This window comes from Echinops telfairi, unplaced genomic scaffold, assembly GCF_000313985.2.
Source record: "Echinops telfairi isolate 266 unplaced genomic scaffold, ASM31398v2 ScPeMD7_1713;HRSCAF=2227, whole genome shotgun sequence".
Lineage (NCBI taxonomy): Eukaryota > Metazoa > Chordata > Mammalia > Afrosoricida > Tenrecidae > Echinops > Echinops telfairi.
In genome coordinates this window covers 8,399,495-8,424,673 of record NW_022105611.1, presented here as the reverse complement: position 1 = coordinate 8,424,673, position 25,179 = coordinate 8,399,495, and the positions used below count along the sequence as shown (strand labels likewise).

General features: G+C 36.2%; 1 protein-coding gene across 5 annotated transcripts in view; it reads right to left on the bottom strand.

Moving 5' to 3' along the window:
* DLG2 (discs large MAGUK scaffold protein 2) overlaps positions 1 to 25,179 on the bottom strand; it is a 1,827,487-nt gene that overhangs the window by 1,769,722 nt on the left and 32,586 nt on the right. For all 5 annotated transcript variants that reach the window (XM_045293139.1, XM_045293148.1, XM_045293133.1 and 2 more), the window contains exon 2: positions 9,239 to 9,313. In XM_045293139.1, the coding sequence (XP_045149074.1) occupies positions 9,239 to 9,259 (21 nt within the window). In that variant the 5' untranslated portion in view covers positions 9,260 to 9,313. The remainder of the gene's footprint in view (positions 1 to 9,238; positions 9,314 to 25,179) is intronic.

Sequence of the window (25,179 nt, the reverse complement as noted above, 5' to 3'; positions counted from 1 at the left end):
TTATAGAGCAATATGGGAAGAATAATTCAATTAAACTAAAATGCATATACAATATATGAGGGCAAATTTTTAAAATGTTCCAAAATATTTGAAACTGTGATTTTAAAAATATCAAAATGTGAAGAAAAACTTTCTGTATTGTGTCAGATCTTAGTTGAGTTGAAAAAAAGAGAGAATGTTGGAAGTGGTGAATGAATGCTAAGGTCCAAAATTCAAGCTGTCCAAAGAGGAAATTTCAGGGAATTATTAACCTTGGCTATATATTTACTGACATCAGGTTTTACCTTTTTCTCACATTATCCTTCCATTTAGCTTCTTAGAATTTGCCAGCAAACTCAACATGAAGAGCTCCATCTCTGCATGCTGGGTGTACCTGTATGTGTCCTCTGACTATGTGCTATGTACTTTTTAATGTGTGCTCACTAGGAATGCCCACTCAACTCTCTCATGAACCAATGGCCTCTCTGGAAATTACTGAAGGTTCCCTTCTGGGCATGTTTGAAAACCAGTGAAACAAAATTATTTTAAGTATGACTACTGCAATACTCAAATCTAGATTGTAAACCAAGATAAATCCAAAGGAGAGGGTAAAGAAGGATATGTCCATTGTAACATCCCAACGTTCCTCATATTTTCCTTTATTTACAGCCCATGGCTACAGCAAAACAAACTCGAATCAGACCCATTCAACACAGCTCACCTTTCCTAAATGGTATTGAACTTTTTCTGAAATGGTTTTCTCTCTAGAGTCTTTGCTTACCTTAAACCTACCACCCACATGCACCCCAATTCCAGTGCCCACCAATTTAAAGCTCTGTCCTCCACAATGCTGTATAATTTTCTTCAAATGTGGTCAATTGATAATGCCAACTTTTAGTTCCATAAGAACACTACTGATGGAATGAACATGTTGCCTTAGAAAACAAGATTTGTATGCAATCTCTGGAAAGACAATACTCCTCAAAGCAATCCAAGCTGTAATTTCCCAGCAGCAAAGTTAGCCCAGCAGGTACTGTGCTCATAGAAATTCTAGAAACACCAAGAGAGCAAACACTACACTATTTTATGACTGGATTGGATGTTTCTAAGTGCCATGGTCTGGGTATTTAATGTAGGCTGTATGCAAAATTAGGCCATGCAACGAACTCTGCAGGTGGGAGGGGAGTTTGGAGAGAAGTTACAGAGAGTTAGATATATATATATAAAGCAAAAAGCCATAAGGACTATTATGGAGAGCTTATACACATGGTATATTAACTGATTTTAATTAGAGTGAATGATCCCAACTGTGGGAAATGTGAGGCGGTCTGGTAGAACATGCTGAAACAATTAACGCTTTTAAAAGAACATCTCTGGTTTCTTTGAGGAGTGTCTGTTTATTGATTTTCTATAAAAGAGAAAAATTACTTTCATAATCTAGAGAGACATGGTAGGGAAACGTTAAGATGTTTTTAAATGAAAAAGAGTACCCAGCCTTTGGAGAGAGGCCTTATATTATGCAGAATGCAAACATCTCTTGCTAATATGACACTTCCGTATCATCAGTTCCTGCCTGCCAGAGAACTTGTTCTTTTCTCTTTAATCATTTAATTTTAATAGTTTTATTAGTACTTCCACAGATCATACCACTCAAAAGCTCAATCATATCAAGAAGAGTTGTATAATCATTACTACAATCAATTTGAGAACAGTTTCTTCTTCCTGTTACACATTGTTATTAGTGTAATTATTTTTTAACTCTGTCAAAAATATACACAACAAAACATTCTCCAATTCAATAAAATTCTGCATGTATAATTCAGTGCCATTGATATAACAAGTTCTTTTCAAGAGATGCCAGAAATCTTCTTCCAAACCTTAAAGAGTTGTACATTAACTCTTGACAGTTTTCCTGTGCCACCCTGAATCCCTTTCTGAAGAAAGGGCCCTAAATGAGTCATTCTCTTTTTCTTTTTCTTTTTAATCCTCTTGCTTATTCATTTATCCTCCTTCTACCCAACTCTCTTCTAGAATGCCCTTTCTGAATTAAACTTTTTTTTTCCCTTTTACTGCTGACCAAGCAATTACTAGCAAGAGCAGGCTCTGTCTATTGCAGCTCATTAGCTCATGCAAGTCTTAAAATTTCTATTCATAATTGTCTAAGTTCACACAACTTGTAAATGACCAAACTAATATTTTAACACAATCTTACTCAATCCTAAAGTTTAAACCCTTAGCTATTACCAAATATTGTATCTTTCATCTTCAAAAATTCATTTTGAGCCAATTTTCCATTCTGAAAATTCTTAACTCTTTCTATAGAACATTATTACAGCATGTCAATCACCCATTATAATGATTATTTATGTGGATCATTTTCCATTACATCTTGAGAAATTCAAGAATCCGTTATAACTCATACTCTGTGCTCAGAAACGTTTCTTCAATGTGTAAATTAGAGTTGATATATTCAGAGTGCAGTGTTCCAATTTGCAAATACTTGCATGATTCTTGGAAAGTATCTCATATATCTATTTATGGGTGAATATTACATAACAATTTAATATACTAAAAGCTGCATAACAACAGGACTTTGTGTTCAACTTGGCTTTTCAAAAACTCCTAGCATTATTGTTTAATTTTCAGTAACTAAAGCATTTGAAATAAGAACCCCTAGTAATAAAATAGGAGTCCTGGTGTCATGGGGCTTAAGTGTTAGGCTACAATCGCATAGTTGGCAGTTCGCAACCACCAGCAGCTCTGAGGAAGAAAGACTGGGCTCTCTACTCTAACAGTATTGATCTCTGACTCACAGGGGGTCACTGTGAGTCAGCATTGACTCCATGGCAGTGGATTGTTTGTTTGTTTGTTTGTTTGTTTGGGTGGGTGGGTGGTGCAGTGGGTTATGTATTGAGCTGCTAACTGCACGGCTAGCAGCTTGAAGCCACTAGATGATCCAGGGAGGTAAGATGAAGCTTTCCATTCCTGTAAAGATTTAGTCACAGACACCCACAGGGGAAGTTCTACCCTGTTCTATGAGGCCATTATTAGTTGGAATCAATTCAATGACAGAGGATTTTTGTTTTGTTTTGTTTTGTTTTTAAGGGCATGAAAATGTGCAGAGAATTTTATTACAAAAATTATATATATTATGTATGTCTAATAAAAATAACACATTATAGTCATTTTCAGATAATGCCCAATAAAGAAGAATTTTATTTGCAGATATTCCTCAAAATAAACAAAACCACATATAATTCTTGGCCAGAGTGTCTGGAGACATGTCCTAAATCTTAGCAAACACTCAAGGCGACTAGTTTATCAACTCCATAGTTCTTTACCTCCAAGGTGCTTGAAGCTAATTCTTAGTCTAGTTTCCCAAGATTCAGATATCTGCTTGTCTTCACCCAAGACCAAAGGTATGGGCATTTTTAAATTTATAAGTGGCAGGTTCAAGCAGTGTTGGACAACTCAGTAGGCAAGTTAAGAATGGACTTATTAGTATTCATATATTAATCTGTAGTGAACAATTTCACATTTTTCAACCACATCAAACATTCTGCTTCTACATATTGATGAGATCTGTCTCTTTCCCAATACCATAGCTCCTCCCTACAGAATCAAAATCTCTTTTCAGAATTACAATCTCAGGCAGAGTAGAAGTTCCCCATAAACAAGATAAACCTAGGGCTACTTACTAATTTATGCTGAAATTTTTCATAGGTTTCATCACATCACCACCTGTTTTTTTGTTTGTTTTTGGAATCTGCCCCTGACCACTCAGGTAGCCACAGTGGTCATGTTCATGGTCATACAAATCAATAAGGCATACAGCTCAATTAAATGTAAAGTGTAGGGGTGAGGGTATGATTCCAGTGCTTAATGTAGTTACACAATGAGAGATAGGCAATTAAACAATAAAACTTCCACGTTGTCACTAGAAAAGATATTTCATTTATAGCTATTCAGAAATTATAATTATGTTCATGTTCCTGTGTAATTACTGGGAGAACAATTTCTTTTCAGCTTGTATCCCAATCTGTACATTATAGTTCTGGCTAAAAGAAAAAGTAATTTAAAATCCTCCCATCATACCCATTATCACAAAGGTGTTGTGTTATTCCAAGTAGACAAGAGAAATAAATCCAGGGAGACTCATGTGTGTATAAGAAAGAGCTTTATATACAAGAGCAATTGAATATTGAGAAACATCTGAGCGCAGTCCAGATCAAGTCCATATGTCCAATATGAGCCCATTTATCTGATAAACTTTCATAGATAAAGGAATATATTCATAGGAATATGTTCATAGGATTATGGTGTAGATGTTCACATAAGTATAGAATATGTTTGTGTTGGTCACTTATAGAATATTATGTTTAAATGAGGTTTTGGCACATATTAAATTGTATGCATTTTAGTTGTATCCTTTTAAGTACAGATATAATTTTACAGTTGTTTTGTTTGAAAATTATGTATGGGTAAAAAGTTTTGTGAAAGTGTCAAATTTACAAAGGGTGAACTGTGGTAGTTATATAGTCTGTTGTCAATTTGAGACTTAAGGAGTGAAGGGGTGGAGTTTATCTTGTAGATCAGGTCGCAGCTTGATGACCTCATTTGGAGGCGTTAAGGAGAAAAATAGCTCACTGGAGGCGGGATCCATGCTAATTCCCTGTGAGGCATTCCTTCTGAAAAGATACAAGGGACTACGCTAGAGTGCTAGAACTGAAGGAGCCACGTAGAGACCCCTGCTAGTGCTGAGATGCTTCTACTGCCACTGGATTCACAAGACTTTCTACCCACTGACCTGTGATCTTCTTGCACTCAGAGTCATTGCCTGTATTGCATGAGTCTGAAGAGGACTTTATAGAATTGTATCAGACATATGAGCTAATATCGGACTTATGGACATGCTCTGGACTGGTTTGGGATGTTTTCTCAATGTTAAATTGCTCTTGCATATAAAGCTCTTTCTTATACATATATGGGAGTGTATGAATTTGTTTCTCTACTCAACCCAGACTAACATGTGTGGAGTACCAGAATGGATAGCGAGAAAGAGAGCATCTGGAAAGAGACTAAACAAATAGTTGTAGAAGTCATTTTTAAGGCAATATGTAACTCTTGACTAATTTTCAAGGCAATTTAGAGAGAGATGTCTTGGGAAAACCAATGATGTGTTTTGCACTTAAAATGAACTTAGTGCAAATGCACACACAAAGACTAATACTTTTTTTCCCCCCAATGAACAACAAAACCCAAATACAAGCATACATCATTCTGGAGCAGAATACAAGCATACAATCATTCTGGAACAGAATACAAGCATACAATCATTCTGGAACAGAATACAAGCATACAATCATTCTGGAACAGAATACAAGCATACAATCATTCTGGAACAGAATGCAAGCATACAATCATTCTGGAACAGAATACAAGCATACATCATTCTGGAACAGAACACATGCATACAATCATTCTGGAACAGAATACAAGCATACATCATTCTGGGACAGAATACAAGCATACATCATTCTGGAACAGAATACAAGCATACATCATTCTGGAACAGAATACAAGCATACATCATTCTGGAACAGACCCACAAGAAGCAAGAGTAGGGACGTGGGGGCTGGAATGCAGGAGAGCATGAAAAGAGTCGGTTGAACTTGAAAAATGCACGAAGAGGACAGAGACTATCTATGTACTGTAATGTAAGCATGCATTTATTTATATCCTGTGCCAGCCCCTAGAGGATTTCAGTCAAGATTTTCACTAATTTCTGGGAGATGAAAAAAAGAGAGTGAAAATATCAGAACAACTTTATATTTAAAGGACACACATACTTCTCATTTTATAATATGATTTCGATAATTGTCATATAATTATTTAGTCATTTTTTATTTACCCAAGTAATGCAAATAATCAGATATTTGTATTAGGTAAATTTTGTGATCCAAATTCCAATATATTGTCTGTTTACTTTTGTCCAAGATTTGTGTCCATTGTCTTCGTTCTAGTGAGAACTCCATATATGTTGCTGATGGAGTATATTAGTTAATGATTTTGTTTTGTTTTATGGTGGTGAACAAATAAAAGATTATAAAACATGCTGAGCCATACAAAATAAAATCTTGCTAATTTGAGAAATAAAGGTTACTAATTATTAGTTTCCTAATTATTAGCAGATTGTTGGGACATTTTTGCAAGAACAAAGAAACATGAGAAGGGCATATGTGAAGTAAGTCATGTCTCAGAATCTAAAATTCAAAGAACACGTTCAAAGTATTGCTATTCATATGATTTGATAGAGATGCCTACCAGTTTGGTGGTCTCTAGCACAAATTTCAAAATGCCAAGAGACAGACTTCAACTAGCTCAGTTGGGATCAGAGTCCATCAGTCACGCCCAGGGTCATGTTCATGTAACCCAAGCCAGGTCTCTGAAAGCCTACCTTTGGCTGCAATATGCACTGAACAGCTGCAGCAGAAATCTTATACTCCACTCAACTAATTGCATCAAGTCAACTCGGACCCATAGCAACCCTATAGGACAAGGCTGAACTGCTCCGTGAGTTTCTGAAATGGTAACTCTTTACAGGAGGAGATGCTCCACTAGAAAATATAAATACTTTTAAGTAAGTGGCAAAGGCAATGTATTAAAGCAGCCAAAAGCTTATCATCACTGAGTCAATTCCAATTAACAACCACCCTATAGGACAAGGTAGAATTGCCTCTATAGGTTTCTGAAACTAAGTCTTTAAAGGACGAAAATGCCTCATCTCTGTCCCCCCCACCCCACCCCCCGAGCAGTTGCTGATTTCTCATTAAACATCAGCCCAATGCATAACCCATCACACCACAGGTCTAAACTCCATGGCAGAAGTAAGAAGAAACATACTTTCTTTTTTCTCCCCTATTCCATCTTTTTATACATTTATTTTATAAGTTATTATTAATTGGGAGTTAATACATATATCATATCATTCCATAGTCCAGTCGTGTCATGCAGAATTGAACAACTGCTACCACAATGAGTTTCCAAACATTCTTTTTCTCCCAGGACTCCTGAACATCGACCTAAGAGTCTGACTTTAATGCTCACACTTCTGACTTCAGTTCTTGAAGACATGCTTACTCCTTTAATGACGTAACACAGGAGAACCTCACCTGAAATCCACAGAGTCCTCGGTCAAGTTCCAGATAATAATGTTGGGTAACTATGTTTAATAGTTTAGAGACAGAATTCAATTATTGCACTTACTTGCAATAAGATGGAACAGAGTAACTAAAATATGAAAGTTATATTATTTTGGGTGGAAGCTAATAGTATGGTGGAGGATAAGCTATTGGTAAGAAATTCTGATTGCTGATACAAACTCTTAGGTTTTATAAAATAGGAGCTCTCTTATGCTCACATTTTATTTCCATTTATTGGCATAATTGACATACCCATCACAGCTGATTATTAAATTTTGCCAAGTGTTAAAATAAAATTCTTCAAAGCACATGGTATTTTCTGAGAGAAAACATAAAAGGACCCATGATGGTGAGAAGTGGGAGTCAACCATCTAAAATAGTAAGAAAGTATCATTATTACTTTTTACCAAATTTTTCAAACAGAAATTAGCAGATTGAAGATTCACTCAATGACTAGAACTCCTACCATGTACTTTGGTGTAAGGATAGCAGCAGGGGCAGTTTGCCCAATAATCAAGATAAGCGTGGGTTCCCATGTTTACATGCGGTGAAACACATGTGAGCCTTCACTACAGATGAGCAAGTAAGCATGTGCTTACCTTGCTCACTGTGTTTGCCAACCTTGTCAGGGATTGTGAATTTGAAGAGACTGATTCTGTAGGAAGATACTGTGGAATTGGGAGAGACAGATGCTAGCCATACCTAGAAGTAAAATCTTTGGTGTCATGAATAAATGTGAAATTGTTCACTACACATTTGTAAATAAGCCATTGGTTGCCTTGTGTATTGCATAATCTGCCCCTGAATTGTAACTAAGACCCTGAAGAGGATCCTCAAACTTGAGGAATGAATGCATAAATCCAGAATTATGTGGTAATATTATCAGAAATACAATGCAAGACAATGATTAAAACTCATACACAGTCCCTAAGCATGTACCCACTTCTGACCATCTGCTTACCAAACTGTGACAATTTTATTCTTTTGCCTCTGCACTGCAGGCATGTCTCCAAAATAAAGCAATGTTACTTCTCCTTCGAACAAAGGTGATACCATCTTCTTCTCTTTCCATAGACAAACACAAACCAAGGAAATAAGCTCCATTCTCTTATGCAACCTACATGAGAGGCACGCTCTTCCAGGCCTACTGTCTTGTAACAAAGCCCTAAGTCTTGCTTTGCTATGGCAATCCAGACAACTCCTTCCAGCCGCTACCCTACAGTCGTTGATGATATTTGAGACACTCTAAGCATCACCTTCACAGAGCCTGTAAACTTTCAGATCACTTGTTTCAAGATACACAGCAGGTTATCTCATAACAGGCACACTGTTATGGCACATACAGTTTCTGAGCAAACAATGTTGTTTCCATCAGGTTATGCATGTAAGAGAGTGTCATGCAAATTAGCCACTTTCTCCTACTACTTCAGAGAACAGTGTAGTAGAATGAGTGCAGGAAAGGCCAGGGAGGGTGTCTGGAATCTATGCCTAGCTCTACAATTGATGTACTATTGGTCCTGCCTTTGCATTTGTCTCCCATCTGAAACACAGTGATAATGGCATAAACAGTACCTGCTTGTTTCTAAGGCATTTGAAAATTATCTGATCCAAGATTCCACACAAACTCAGAGACTATTTTATTCCAGGAAGACTTGAAAATCACAAATCCTTGTACTCGTCACTCTTAACCTAATAAAATGACAGAAGCGAAGGTATCCTTCTCCAAAGCATCTAAAACCAAATATTGCCAAGTAAGCAGCTATTTTGAAAAATATATGTGTAAAATAATCATTTTAATAACCATTGAAAATGAACTCAATAGCCCGTCTAGAGACATCTTTTTCAAGTTATCTTGATTCCAGAAATGCATGCAATCCCTAACACAGGTGTTTTTGTAATGCATAGCTTCCTGAAAAGACCTTCTTTTTCCTTTCAAAAGGATTGCTACAAGCCAGAATTACAGAGAGCTTTTACCCCATTCCACAAAGGTTGTGGCAAACATAAAAAATACTTCTCCATCAACCTGGTCAATCTTCGAATGAAAAGAGCAAACTTACAGTACAGTGGTGAACAGGCATCCAAGCAGGGGCTTCCACAGGACAATTCTGGGATGGGCATTTTCCTTGGTTTTGCTGTAAATAAGTCAAAATTATGTTATGTTCTATAGATTATCTGCAGCAATATATACTAGCTAACTTATTTATCATCAACATATTTATGACCATATTTACAAGTTTTTTTAGTACGGTGCTCCAGAAAACTAGGTATGCAATGTTTGCTCTTATCAAGGCGTGGAAAATTACCTTTTGCTTTTTGTTATTAAGGACTAGGTTTTTGGCACCAGGCTTCCTCAGCAGATGGCCTTCCAGCTCACCAAGGGAGACATCAGTGAACCTAGAAGTTTACCCTCGAAGTTAAATTGGTCTTCTTTCTTCCAGACTCTCAAACGAATTGATGCATGCTGACCCCGTGGCAATCTGTGCCACGGTATGAAAACACAAGGTTCTTTGTCTCCCCTTTCAAGCTACGAGTTAGTGTATGGCGGCTCTCACTAGGTCACTTCACAGAACACAAGAATGTACACTCGGTCAGGATCGATCTCAGAACCTGTTCTTTTCACATCAGAAACTGAAGTGTGGAAAATGAACAAGTTGTTAGAGAAGCCAGAAGCCATCTGGCAGGCACCATTTTTACATAAGGAATTTACCGCTAAGTAATCAGTCTTTTTGTTGCCTATTCTGTAAGTTCTCTTCTAACCAGTCTTTCAGAAAGAATAAAGTACTTCTCTTTAGCCAAAAAAACACTCTATTCCTGTCATTAAAAAGGTGTAGGTAGGAGCTCTTATAAAACATTCTGAAAATATTTTATTAAATTATTTATTTTGTTGCATGCTCAATGGTAATAGATAAATACTAGTATTTTAAAAAACCACAGCTGTGACTTATTGAAGATCTAATACACAGGCCAAAGATTGTTCATATTATCACTAGTTCCGCCAATAAACATAGATATAAAAATCTTTATACCCATTTTACAGAGATGGCAACTCAGAGAGTTTAAACAATCAATAAATCAGGTATAACTATATATTAGGAAAGCCTAAATGCCACCTACTGAAAAGCAGCAAAGCTGGAATTTCAGCAACAACACGCTAAAAACCCACTGCCCATGCATGTTGCTTCTCCCGTAAGAAGCTACCCCTGGTAGTGTTTATTTTCTATTAATGGGACATAAAGCATGTCATCCACAAACCTAATTTCATTCTACAAATAATCCTAGCATTTCTGATATAACTGGAATAAAATATTGCATCCAGCACACACATATGCTAAGAACTGTTTGCATGTATGTGTGATTTCTAAGTTCCACAGAGCAACTTTTATTTAGGTGATCCATTTTCAAGACACCACTAAGCTGAGAAGTGCTGTTTGAATGGCCATTGATAAAATCACCATAAAAATAAACTATAGGAACTGGAAATACAGGGAATCCAGGGCGGATGAGCCCTACAGGACCAGTGGTGTGAGTGGCGAAACAGGGAGGGTAGAGAGAGAGTGGGTAGGAAAGAGGGAACCGATTACAAGGAACTATATGTGACCTCCTCCCTGGGGGAAGGACAACAGAAAAGTGGTGAAGGGAGATAGATGTCGGACAGGGCAAGATATAACAAAATAACAATTTATAAATTATCAAGGACCCATGAGGGAGGGGGGAACGGGGAGGGAGGGGGAAAATGAGGACCTAATGCTGGGGGGTTTAAGTGGAGAGGAAATGTTTTGAGAATGATGAGGGCAATGGATGTACAAATGCGCTTTACATAATTGATGTGTGTATGGTTGTGATAAGAGTTGTATGAGCCCCTAATAAAATGATTTAAAAAAGAATTAAAAATATAAAATAAAATAAACTATTGTCATCGATAGTTTATTATGTCATGCACAGTTTTCTTATTTAAATAAAAACATAGCATGCAGCAACAGCTGGGCCCATAAAGAGCACTGGACTGATGTCACATACCATGATTTCAAGTTCAGCTTAGCCACATGTCTGCTGCCATGACATAGCCTTGGGAATCCCATATGTATAATAGGGCTAGTGCTTTGTGTAATTCACAGCAATGTTTTCAGATGACAGATACAGATTTACCTCGTCATTATCATGGTTTACAGAGATTATATTGAAGAGAATATGCAAAGTAACTTGCCACTTTTTCTTCTTTTGAGCTTTAATCAGATAATTAAAGTTTTTAGAATTTTAAAACATTGTGAAAATGCTAATTATTATTACTCCTAATTTTGAAAATCCATTTCAAACTGTTAGTATGAAGAACGTTTACTTTGATACAATTGGCCATTGTTTTCATTACTATTGGTAGTTGTAGAATAAGCTTATTTCACATCTAAACATTATGCATCTTTATGAAACATACTTTAGAGAACAAAATTCAATAAATAAGTGAACCGTGCTTGACAGAAGAATAAAACTTTGCATACAATGTGATGAAGGCATAAATAAGGGTGCGTTGACTTCTTTGCATGTACCGCATGGGATAAAAGAGAAAAGATGAAATCTGTATGAATCTCTCTAATTCCATGATTACTTGAATCTTGATATTCAGGTCTTCTCATTAGTGCTTTAACCTGGTAGATTATTAATATGATTACACAGGGACAGATTAAAAAGGCCTGCTGATGGCAGATGCCACATGAATATTAATCATTTCTAAGCCAGAGAGTATAGTTAGAAAAAAGTAAAACAAATTGAATGTAGGATTTGGGGTTTCTGGTTACTGTACTCTTATAACTTTGAGAAAGTCACTTTAACACTTTAAACTTTACTTCTTTGATTTGTAAAAAGAGAAGATAGAGCCACACTTCCAATGTGGGGGGAAAGAATGCCAAATATTACCCACGAGTCTTTTCCAAATCTCGTATTCTTCCCAAAAATGTAAAATGCACCCTCCATTGGAGAGCTGATGTCCTTCAGATCCGCTCTTACCAATAGGAGGCAGCTAATTCTCTGTGAGTTCCAGTGATAGCAGAGTTGAGAACCCCTAGACTAGATGTTCTCAAAAGGGGCTTCTACTCCAATGTGGCTATAGAAGACCCTGATCTCAAGTTTTACTTACCCCTTTACTTCTAAGAAAGATCTCAATTGATGAAGAAAAATAATGAAAAATTCCCCTTTTCTTAGAAGTTCTCATTTTCCTATTATTTTTCTCACTAACATTTAATGTACTCTGTGTAGTAGACAAAGCTTTGAGGTGCCTTCTATTTGGTAGATCACCAGTTCTTAGAAAGACAGCTAGAACCATTTGAAAACTAGGGCAAAGGAAACACTTAAGTTGTTCAACAAGTTCAATTTTTTTTATTATTACTATATGTCTATTTTTAAATTGTTTTATTAGGGGCTCATCCAACTCTTATCACAATCCATACATACATCAATGTGTAAAGCACATTTGTACATTTATTGCCCTCATCATTCTCAAAACATTTTCTCTCCACCTAAGCCCCTGGCATCAGCTCCTCATTTTTCCCCTCCCTCCTTGCTCCCCCACAACAAGTTCAATCTTAAAAGACAATTTCAGAGAAAGCATTAGAATTCCTTTAAGCTCCAGCTCAGTTGTCTAAGCAAGGATTTAAGATAGATTTTAGCTACAAATTCTCTAGCTAATAATATTGATGATACTTTCTGTTATTATTGATAAGTGATCTAAACTGTATTTTAGGATTTGCAATGCTGATTATGGGCATGGGGTGGAGGGGGCTCAGGGGAGTCCTCTTTTGAAATAAAACCACCAGCATTTTTATATCTTTCATAAATAATATGCTGTTCAGTCTGGTTGGTATCTCCAAGCATTGTATCTTTCTTAGGTGTACTTTTCTGACTTTAGCATCTGAGCATGTTTCATTCCAGAATATCCTGAACCAAATATACTGATTAATTGTATCTTCTATTGACTATGTCAATTTATAGCTCTACATAATTGAACAATGGCACATAATATACAACATAGAAAAACAGAGAATTTCTCCTCAAGCCATCTCAGAAAAAGTGGGGAATTCTCTGTGCATCAGGGACTTAAAGCTGGGAAAGCATTTGAGGAGTTACAAAGTACTTTCATAGATAGACGTTTAGGTATTTGACCCTCGGAACAAGCTTGTATGGAGCAGGGTAAGAACTGCTTCATCCAAAAAAATTGTTGAGCTAAATGTTTCTTTCAAAATAGCATTTCTTCTGAAACCAAAGTAAGAGCTAAAAAGTGTGATATTCTACTGTTTATAGTATGGATAATTGTAGCACTTATAGGCTTGCTTTTGTCCCCAAGTTTGGAAGTAGCATAACACTATACATACATTCATGCATTCATATATAAAATGTTTTACATAGAAGACATCATGCTAGGTACTATAAATAGTAAAACTAAATTTAATCCTTGCTCTCCAACAGATCACAGCCTTCTAGGATATATAGTGTGGTTTATTAAGGGTCAAACAGGCTAAATATTATGACCATTTGTTTATTTATTTAGTTAGTTGGTCAACAAACAGCCACTTACTAATTCCTATACACCAGGTATTTTATTGGGAATAAGGAAATAATAAGACTCAGTCACTGTATAAAGAAGTTCTCTGTCTAAATAAAAATATAAACTAATAAACATACAATTATAAAGCAATGCTACTTATCTAGGGCAAATATAATGTGCCTTGGGAAGAGAAAAAGATCCATCTCACTCTTCCTTTGGGTTAGAGGGATGAGGAGAGTCATGGAAGGCTGCCTGGGAAATTGAGGTTAAAGGTGGGAAGGTTGAACTCTACTGAGTAAGTGAGGAAAGGTCCTATCCACGGGACACTTCAGTTTTCAAGTAAAGCTTTTAGGAGGGAAAAGGGTGAGAAGAGGGTGGCATTCCAGGCTAAAAGAGCACTATGTTCCATCAAGAAATTTTCGGCCTTCATTTAAAAAAAAAAACAACTCTTCAAAACTTGCCCTCAGCTCCTGATGATGGAGAGGAGACAATTATTCTATGCTACTCAGAAAGCTGACTCTGTCCTTTCTGCTCACTTATCTCGACTTCACAGGATCCTGATGTGAATGGACAGCAGAATGTGGGACAAAGGAGTCTGACCTGGAAGTGAACACGGAGATGTCTGCTCCTATAAAAAACATAAAAGGCTCCCTTGATTTTAGTCTTCCGATAAGCACTTCAAGTGTATTTTCTGTCCTTTCTGAGACTCTCAGGTGTTCCACAAAAGAAGAAACTGGGGTTAAAAAGTGATGTCCAGGGGGCAAAATGGAGTAAGTAACATTTTGCAGGGCAGAATTGAAATGGAATAAAATAATGTGTGGCAAGTAGACTGAGCTGTAAAGTATTTTAGAAATATCATAAATAATCAGATTGGCTTATTCATTATTACAAACATAAAGATTATAGTTTGTTCTTGTTATTAAATTAGCATATATTTTCTGACTACTAATCCAATATCCAGGATTGAAGGATTACCAATTGAAATGTTTCAATAAGCTCATGAAATAACAACACTCCAACAATCCAACACACTCTCTAGCAGCTGTATAGCAATGGGTTTTTCCCAAAAATTGGGGGAAAAAACTATTTCCAGGATGTCACCAAATGATTAATTTTATAAATATAGAGATATGTAATATGTGTGTATATATACACATATATGGTAGTGCAAATTGTGGTTTGTGGTTCAGATCTTTTAATCCATTCAGAGGCATTTTTGAAGACAGTTCTGGAGATGTTACTGGACAACCACAGCCTAAAGAGCCCTAGGGATCAGGTCCACGCTGAACACTCTGGAATAACGACATGGCACTGACAGCACATGAACACAATACGCACAAGAGTGGAGCAAGCCAACCCAAAGATCGACGGTTCAAACCCACCTGAGCCTAAGTCAAATAAACATCTAGCAGGTTGCTTCTCAAGGATGTTGGTCAAGAATAAGCCAAGCCTTGTGGAGCAGTTCTGCTCTGTAACACATTGGGTCACCATAAGTCAGGGGCAAACTCAGTGATTGCTAACAGGAGCAGTATACATACATAAACACAGAATGTTTACATATAAACATATGCATATATGTGTAGCAATATGTGTCTATGTATTTTACTTGAGCAAAATAAAAGTTTCTCCCAATTACTTTCCTCATTTGTCAGGAAGAAACATAATTTCAGAGGAAATAAAAATTTTCCAGGTTTCCAAGGAAGCAGGAAACAGTGGAAGCAAGGAGGACCATTATCCAGACATCAAAGATGGAAAGGCTCCCGCCAGAGCACGCCCCTGAATTCTCACTTCTAGCCACTTAAAATGTGAGCAAATAAATGTTTGTTTATTGACATCACCTGCTTGTTGTAATTCTGTCAAAGCAATGTTAATAAGACAATAAGATATGATCTGAAAGAGATTCTAAAGGAGATTTAAGAACACATGTCTACTTTTCAAAGAAATTTATCAAGAACCAGTCTAAAGACTCTGAATCCCTTATCTACAAAGACATTTCTACAGGGTGTGGTGGTTAGAGATTTAAAAAAATAACTTGTTTGGAAAGCAATGAGGGATTAGAGGAGTCTCATTCTTTACCTAAATTTAGTGAGAGATGTTAAAATGAGACTAAACCTAGAGTTTGATATAACTTACTTGAATTTGGGAGAGTAATAGAATAGGGTCTGACTCTGATTTAAGAAGCGTAATGAATGAGAGAACATGGCTAATTGATTCCTGTGTCAGGAGAGGTGTCTCCATCAGAATCAGCCTGTACTTTCAGAGTTTGTCATGGCATCTGCAGCCATGGTGATCAGATGGCTTTCAGTGTGGGGCAGACTGCTGGAACTATATGTGACCTCCTCCCTGGGGGAGACAACCAAAAAATGGGTGAAGGGAGATGTCGGACAGGGCAAGATATGACAAAATAAAATTTATAAATTATCAAGAGCTCATGAGGGAGGGGGGTGCGGGGAGGGAGGGGAAAAATGAGGACCTAATGATGGGGCCTTAAGTGGAGAGGAAATGTTTTGAGAATGATAAGGGCAATGAATGTACGAATGTGCTTTACACAATTGATGTATGCAGAGAATGTGATGGACGTTGTATGAGCCCCTAATAAAATGATTTTTTTTTAAAAAGACTTAAAAAAAAAAACCTGAGGATAAAGAGAGACATCATTCAAGTCAGAGATTTAGTCAGAGACCGGGAACAAAAAGCCCTCAAAGACTCACAAAACACACTCAGTTCCTTTTGATTGCCTTTCATCCAAATTTTGACTTCCTTCCTCCTCAACATGTGATTTCCTCCCTTCTTGGGCGCATCCTTCTACTTACTTCCCTTGTTCTCTTCCATTTCAGGAGCCGTTTAAAATAAACTGAAGTAATTTGTTTCTAAACATGAATGCCTGCAGGTGTTAAGTGAAAGGTTGGCAATTGAGGTCTCCCCAGCATCTCATGAGAAAGTCCTAATGATCCACTTCCAAACTCTCAGTGCTGAAAGCACAGACGTGGAGCACAGTTCTAATCTGATGGACAGGGGTTCATCATGAATCAGAGTGAACTTGATGGCAACTGGGACTAGCAATTTGTTGTTCAAGAAGCCTTACTTAGACTGAAGCCAGGTTAAGAAGTCATACATTAGTGTCCTTACTAAATGCAGAAAATGCTATTGACCCATTCTCGCTGGGGGGTTTCCAGTAGCATGGATGATGGTGCTTAGTCATTCTATACCTTCCAGAATTCCTTGAACTTCAGGTAGACATTTGACAAGCTTTAGTGGATGTGCAGGCTGTGACTATTAGATAAAATAATTAAAATTTTTCTCTTAATATGCTATTCTAACCACCTACCTACCTGGATTAATTATCAATCATGGACAGAATAGGCTCTTAATGCTCCTGTTGATGATAGTTTAATATTTCCTATAAATGGGAGCCACTGTTGTGACTTGACATTTCATGGTTTAAATGGGGAGAGGGCAACATTGAACTGGGGCTCAGAAAGCATTTCCTAGCTATATACTGACATGATATTTTTAAACTACCTATTAGGTGTCAGATATTTGGCAAATATTGTTACCAAATTTTGTCCTTATAAAAACCAAAATTCACAGCCAGTGAGTAGATTCCAATTCATATAGACCCTGTAGGACAGAGTAGAACTGCCCCTGTGGGTATCCAAGACTGTAACTCTTTGAGGGAGTAGAAAGCATAAGCTTTCTCCCATGGAGCTGCTGGTGGTTTTGAACTGCTGACTTGTGGTTAGCAGTCCGACTCATAACCAACTATATCACCAAGACTCCTTAAAGTAACCTTGAAAAATAGTAAAGTGATTAATTGTATAAGGAATCCTCTCAACCTGGATTAGAATATCAAAATTTTAATTTATTAGATATATTATGACCCTTGATTAATGTTTTAATTTCTGTGGGGTTTTGTTTTCTCATCCATAAAATGGAGAAAATAGTAACTAGTTCACTCTCACAACATACTACCACCAATCAGTGCCAACTCATAGTGACCCTTCTGTGGGTTTCTGATACTGTAACTGTTTATGGCAGTGGAAAGCCCAGTCTTTCTTCTATGGCTTGGCTGGTGGTTTTGATCTGCTGACCCTTCAGATCACAGACCAACGAGTCACCACTGCTCCACCAGGGCTCTTAGTAATTTGTGAGGGATTAGAAAATGCAACATAAGTAGCATATTTAACACACTATACATATCTAACCATACTATGATGAGAACTGATTTCCCCCAAATCAAGGATCTTTCTCCCATGTCACTTAGCTACTTAGGTTTATTTTATAACTTCTAACAATAAAATAATAATGTCTATTTCACAGACAGTATAAAAATTAAATGGTAACATGTGCAATAAAGTGCTTAGCAGATGTCAAGAACTTTTAATGTAGTTTCTAAATGTCGTTTGTCAATTTAATGAACAGAAAACAGAAAGGAGGCCCGAAAGGAAGCTGCAGTTCTAAGATATTTGGGAACCACTCTTGGCTCCACAGTCTTGGATCACAAATTTGGAATAATTAGCCTGTCAATCATTCCAAGGAATAGGATGATATTTTAGCATTTTTAGGAGACATGTCCCAATATTTCCTGAAACTTGAAACAGTCTAAAATCTAATTATTAATATTCAGAATTATACACAACAAAATAATTTATGCCTCTAAATGCAAGATTATAAAAGCACAGTTTTGGGGAAAAAAATTCTCAAATGTCACTAATATGTTCAAACTATCACTTCATCACCTTCCGACATAAAAAGATGAGTCATAGGAAAGAACTAAACTGTACTTTTCTCTTTGCAAGACAGAAACTTTACACATTATTTACCACCTCCTGTAATGTTCTTCATTGATAGATCTTGTCTATTACATCATAAGCTACAAAGTATTATGCAAACATATAATATGTAATACTTTTCAACATCATCACTGGCCAAAAACAAACAAACAAACAAACAAACAAAACTCACTGCCATCAAGTTGATTCCAACTCATAGCAGCCCTATAGGACAGTGTAGTGGAACTACCTCTTGTGGGTTTCCCAGACTGCAACGTTTTATGAAAGTAGAAAGTCTTGCCTTTCTCTCAACAAATTAAAAAGTGGTGGGAACTATCTAAAATTTCAGCATTCCCCCATCCCCCACAAACAAGGTTAATGCTTTGAAGGAAGAAATGCTGTTCTGAAGGGACAAAGCAATTCACTGCTGGCATTGGGACAAAGAAAGTCGTGAAATGATTTGACCAACTTAATTCTTCTTATAACTAACTATATGGAAAGGGAAATTATCATATTTCCAATGAATAAAGGACATACAAAGTCAAACTTTTGAGAAGAGCTTTTGATAATTACAACCTATTAAATATATAATACATATCAATTTATCCTTATAATCTTGAATTTCAAAATGCACATATGTTGGACAATGTTTTCTGAAAAAGACCCATGGAATACCATCAATTTACACTTACAGAATTATCTTATATCAGGGGTTTTCATCAGAAACTCAAAATTCTGCAAACTCTAATATAAAGAAGAGGGAGAAAGGAGATTACTTGCTTAGTGCATTGTCTTGCTGACACTGATGAATATGTATTTTTGGATGAATGTTAATCAATGAAAGAACGTGCAGGCTTTTGTAGATCAGGTGCCATAGTCAACAGCAAGCAGCCTGCCAGGAAAAACTAGCAATTAGACCTGTCCTTGATTTAAATAGAACTTCAGATGCCGAGTAAATTACATGTGTATTAATTCAGGACAGTTTATTTTAAAGGACTCGCAAGAAAGCATTGTAGCTTGAAATTCTAGGAGATTCATAGCAAAGATCAGGAAAGAAGAATTTATTTTGCTATAGTTTTTATTGTTTTCTTTAGCATATTATTTTAAGTACATTTCATCACCAAGAACATTTAGACTTCTCCTTTGTATTTTCTGATTAGAACACTCTTAGGAAAGAAATAATTTATCTCAATTTAGGATGTCATTAATACACTGTAAATTATATGTCTATTCATAAAAACATTAAATATAGGTGAGTTAAGTTAAACGTTTTTTAACACTTTATAAACTGTATTTGCATGAAACACCCATTTCCCACTGGTATGGGTAATACATTGTGTAATTCAAAAAATTAAAATGTTTCTTTTGATTATGCTTTAGAAATGCAATTAAGTGATCTTTAAAGACTTTATTGAGAAAATGGTATGTCTGATTTATACTAAATAATTTCTACCTAAAGGTCTCAAAGTATTTTAAGGTAATGACTATTCATAAATAAATTCACCAGTACTACAAACTCATTGTCTGTCTCTTAACTGAGTAGAATATCCATCTAAATACAAATATTTCTCAAACAAGTATCTATAGTGAAGAGAAAATTTTACATTTCTTTTTCTACAAAATCATACAAACCTTAATTAAACAAAAATATCAAAATGTGAACTTATTGTTTCCTCAACAATTCCTCCATTCTGGGGGGACATACACTTCTGAGTGATGTTTCCACTTCTTTAATCCTTCCCAGAAAAAGTCTTCTCATTTTCAGTCATGCTTCATTAGCTAAGGAAGGTTCCGAAAGCGTTGCGGCATCTGGTCATTATGATCAACTCTACTTTAGGGAGGAGCTCATTTTCTGGCATGATACCAGATTATTAATAATATTATAGTGGCTAATCCCACAGAACTGGACTTTCTATTTAGTCTGGTCTTAGTGAGGCAGCTTTACTGAAATCTATCCACCAAGGGTGGACTTGCTGGCATATGAAATACAGTGACATATCTTCCAGCATCTTTGTAACACACAAGCCAACACAATGTAACAAACAGGTGAATGGTGGATCATGTTAAATAATTGCCTATAAATATGATTATTATATTGCCTTACAGCCATAGAAGTTCACATTCTAGCAAGAATAATGAATATGTAAAAATTAATGATACAACTAGATGAAGTTATGGCTTTAACAAAAATGTACACATTGTATTGGGTACACAAGAGAAAGTGAGTGGCTCCCTCTTTCTTATAAGGCAGATTCAAAGAAAAAACTCTTACAAGAATTTGAGATTAATCCAAAAAATTAAAAAGGACCACATTAGTCAAGTAAGTATCAGCATGGTGAATTGAGAGACATTCCAAGTATAAGGGAAAATCTGCCTTGAAATGAGATGGGGGGTGAAACATAAATGAGGATCGTTTGAACTAAGCAAGAAAGTGGTGGCATCTGAGCTGAGAGAGATAGATGTAGAGGATTATGGGTTCTGGGCTAATCAACATACATTTTATCCTGTAGGACAGTTCTGAGCAAATCTTAGTGCACGCACTGGCAAGCAAAGGACCTTGTTAAAATGCAGACTCAAATTCACTAATTTTAGAATGAAGCCTGAGATTGTACATTTCTAACAAGCTCCCAGGTGATGTCATTGCAACTGGTCAACAGACCACTCCTTGAATAACAGGATAGAAATAGGAAACCATCAGAGGGGTTCCAACCAGGTTGTCACATATATAAAATTAGAAATATACATATACTTATTTATCCAAAGGAAAACTTATAAGGGATTCAGGGAATGTAGAAAGACTAAAATGAATGCTATGTTCAAATTAAGATGAATTTGAACAAGACCACAGGTTTTAAGTATGGCAAATAAGTGGCAAAACATAGGAGTTGGGGTACACAGCACTTGGGCTAATTGAGATGTTAAAAGAAAAATGAGAATCAAATACATCTCCTCCTTTTCTAATCATTACAATTTGGAAGATGGCAGTACTAGCCACTGAGCAGAGATATGGCAAGAGAATGATTAATGCTCAGAGAACTTGATAAAGTAGAGGTTTCCTGGAACTTTTGACTTACATTGACTTAATTGGTAAATAGAATTCCAAATTATAAGACACAATTCATATATTGTCAAATCAATTTTTCAGAAAACCTATTGTCCCCTATTGTCAAGAACTAAATTACTAAGGTAAAAACAAATGGACATACATAGGTAGGAATATTAGACTAGAGGAAGAAGAAGATTATGAGGGTTAATTTAATAGGGTTTCAATTTTTGAATGTACACTGTAAGAAAGAGTTAAAGTATTTGGTATCTTACTGTATTGAAAAAACAAAACAAAACAACAACACAACTTATAAACCTGGGATAGATTGCTCATTGAAGCCAGACGGAATCCCTATCACCATGACTACTTAAATCAAAACTTGTCATTAGAGTACTGGCTAATTCAATTAATGATCATACAGTGAAATTCATCCTCAAGTGTCAGGTTCTCAAAAAAAGGTTGGGGCACTTCAGCTAGTTATTGGCTATATTTTAGATACTAAACCCTACATACATATTTGCAACAGTTATCCCCTTTGTTTGGAATATTCTTCCTCAAGATCTTTACAAGGTTCGTCCATTCAAGCGTCCCATTAACTTTTCCAGAGAGGCTTTCACTGGCCACTCTCTTTAAAGTGCCCCTAAGTCCCCACCCCAAGCCAGTCCTGGGACTTTGGAGCTCGGCTCAATGGGAGTCCCTCTGGGACAGGGGGTGAGGGGGTACAGTGAATGGTGTGACCCTTTGCTGGGCATGCCAACACAGTAGGGGATGCTGGGCCCCTCTAGGGTTTCCCGTATGGGCTCCAATAAATGTCTTCCCTTTTGCTTAAAAAATAAATAAAGTCCCCCTACCTCTTTTGGACCCCTCCATTACTCTGTACTCAATTCCTGAGCTTTACTTTTGATATCTCTGAAATAACATTCTTTTTTGTGTTCCTGCTAATAAACTGTCTATCCCTTCACTAGTACAGAGTGTGAGTCTCTGAGGGAAGGGTGCCAGTCTGGCTTATTCATTGTTATATCCCTTGTGCATGGAGTATTTCCTGGCATATAGTATGAAGTCAATAAATGTTTGTAGTTACTCCTTATAACCAGTTTGTAATATTCATTATTATTTCATTTTAGAAATAAGGAAATATTTAAGTCATGCAATTAATTTGACTCAGACAACATGACTAGTAGCTGACAGAGTTAGGACTAAGGCGATGATCTGACTGACCCAAAGGTTGACTGACCCCAAAGGTTGTTCTTTCAAACACTGCATTATGCTCCCACTCTAAATCAATTCAGTGGCGGATGTCAATTGCTGTTCCAGGACCCCACACTCAATTCTCTCCGGCACCTCAGTTATGTCAGGAGAATAAATAAATTGTAAAACCACTCCCATCTAGTCAATTCAGACTCATAGCAACCCAATGTGGGTGTCCAAGGCTGTAAATCTTTAGGGGCACAGACAGCATCAACAGTCTCCTGTAGGCAACTGATGCATTTGAGTCACTGACCCATGGCTTGCAGTGCAACACTTAACCTATAGTGCCACCAAAGCTTATGCTAAGTAGCGTAAAACTAGCTCTAACATTCAAATGGACAGAGCTTCAGTTTTCTTCATCATAACAGTGATGCTAATGACAATAAATGATCCTAATTGATACTAGGTTGTCCACTTCTAATGAATAATATAATTATTTTTATAAATATTGATTTCATGTTTTTCAAATACATAGACATTTAATTTGGGAAGAATAATTCTATGAAAGATGTAGTAACAAGTCAGTTTGATTATCTCAATTCCAAGCTTGAGAAAATAAAACTTAGGAAGGGTACATGGTTGACTAAGATTACTAAGATAATAAAAAGCAAACTCAAGTCTGTAACTATATTTTCTAAATAATAATCTGATGCACATTCCCAAATGCCTTTGGTGAAATATATATTCATTCAGTGAGACAGGTCACTCAGGCTGCTGTAATTACGGGTAATCTGCTTTAAAAAACTGTAATTCACAAAAACACTTAATGAAATAATGGGTAACTAATAAGGGAGTGATGAATTATTTTGTATTTTATAAAGAGAATTATGATGTGATTTATTTAAATTTGAACACAATAAATTTATTTAAATTTCATTTGATTTGTAAAATTTCATTTGTACCATGTTTCCTTTGCAAGCCCATATTTGTCTCATAAAATAAGATTTACCTCAAGATCTTATAAAGGGCAATACAATCAAATTCATGATGCTTCACACAGCGCATGCTGATTTTACTCACAGCATTCAAAAAAAGGAGAATGTTGTGAATAGCATCCTAGTAACCAGATTTGGCAGGAAAGATTATTTACTACAGATGTATTAACAGATGATTGTTATGATTCATATAGTACAATTACATTTCATTTCTAAAAGTTGACTTTTATAAACTATGGGTGTATGTCAAAAAAAAACCTCATATGTACAATGAATTGTAAATAACTCTAAATTAACCATTATGTGGGTGTATAATTTTAATTCACTTAGATGTTTAGGTTGAGAAGCAATCAGATCCAAAATATAATTCCAAGAATATAAATAACCTTGAAATGATTCAACAAAGAGACAACGATTGTCTCTCTAAGATCTGTACTTCTAAGATCTGACTTTAAATCCCCATAAAGAAATTCCTTAGTCTTATAAAGATGCCTCATTTTTAAGATGTGGATGATTGAACCTAATGAGACTGGTCTGAAAAAAAAAAGGAATTCATTAAATTCATCACATTCCTTCAATTTTCCAGAAAATCCCTTAGATATCACAAAAGTGAGAAAAATGGGCATAGTCACTTTTATCATGGAGCTTCAGTCTAATCAAGAGTAGATACTGAGAAAACAATCACATAAATCAGTGTATAAGTATGAATTGGTATAGATGGAACTATGGAGTAATATGAGAGTACACACTGAATGCATAAACGAAGTACAGGATTCATCTCTAAGGTGATACCTATAAGATAAGTAGGGTTTAGAAAGGGGACAGAGTCCTCTAGGCAGAAAAGTAAGCCAAAATGCCCAAAGCTGGCTCATACTTGACACCTTCAAAACCCACTGGTAGTTTAATGAAAGACACGGAAGAAATAATAGAGATAAAAAGTATGTGGCCTATGAGTTTTTAAGATTATTGAAGTACAAAATACAAGGGAAAATAACGGACAATCGCCTGCAGAAGCATCCAAGTTAAAGAAGAACGGTACACTGTGGTGAGAATTTGGACAACCACTCATATTGAGTGCTTCCAATCACGGTTTCATCGTTGGACTTGTGTATTAGATCGATCATTCTGGGAGCTAGATGGAATGCTTAGTAAAGAAAATTTAAGCTATTAATGACATTAGTACCTCAAGGTGTGCTATGCCATCAAAATGATTAATCCTAGGTTCATCACCCTTCTCTGTTCAAACAAAACAAAAATCTGGAGACTTTCTTCGCATGGGCTATTTTCCTATCTTCTCCACATAAAAAAGGCCACGTTGCATTCAATATCCCCTACAATTCACTTTAAATTTGCCTCTCTTTTCTAACCAATAGACTTTTCCTGGTCTACCAAGTGCCCACTCCAATACCCATTCTGTGGACCTGCTACTTTACAGACACGGCTTGAGTTGACAAATGCCTGAATC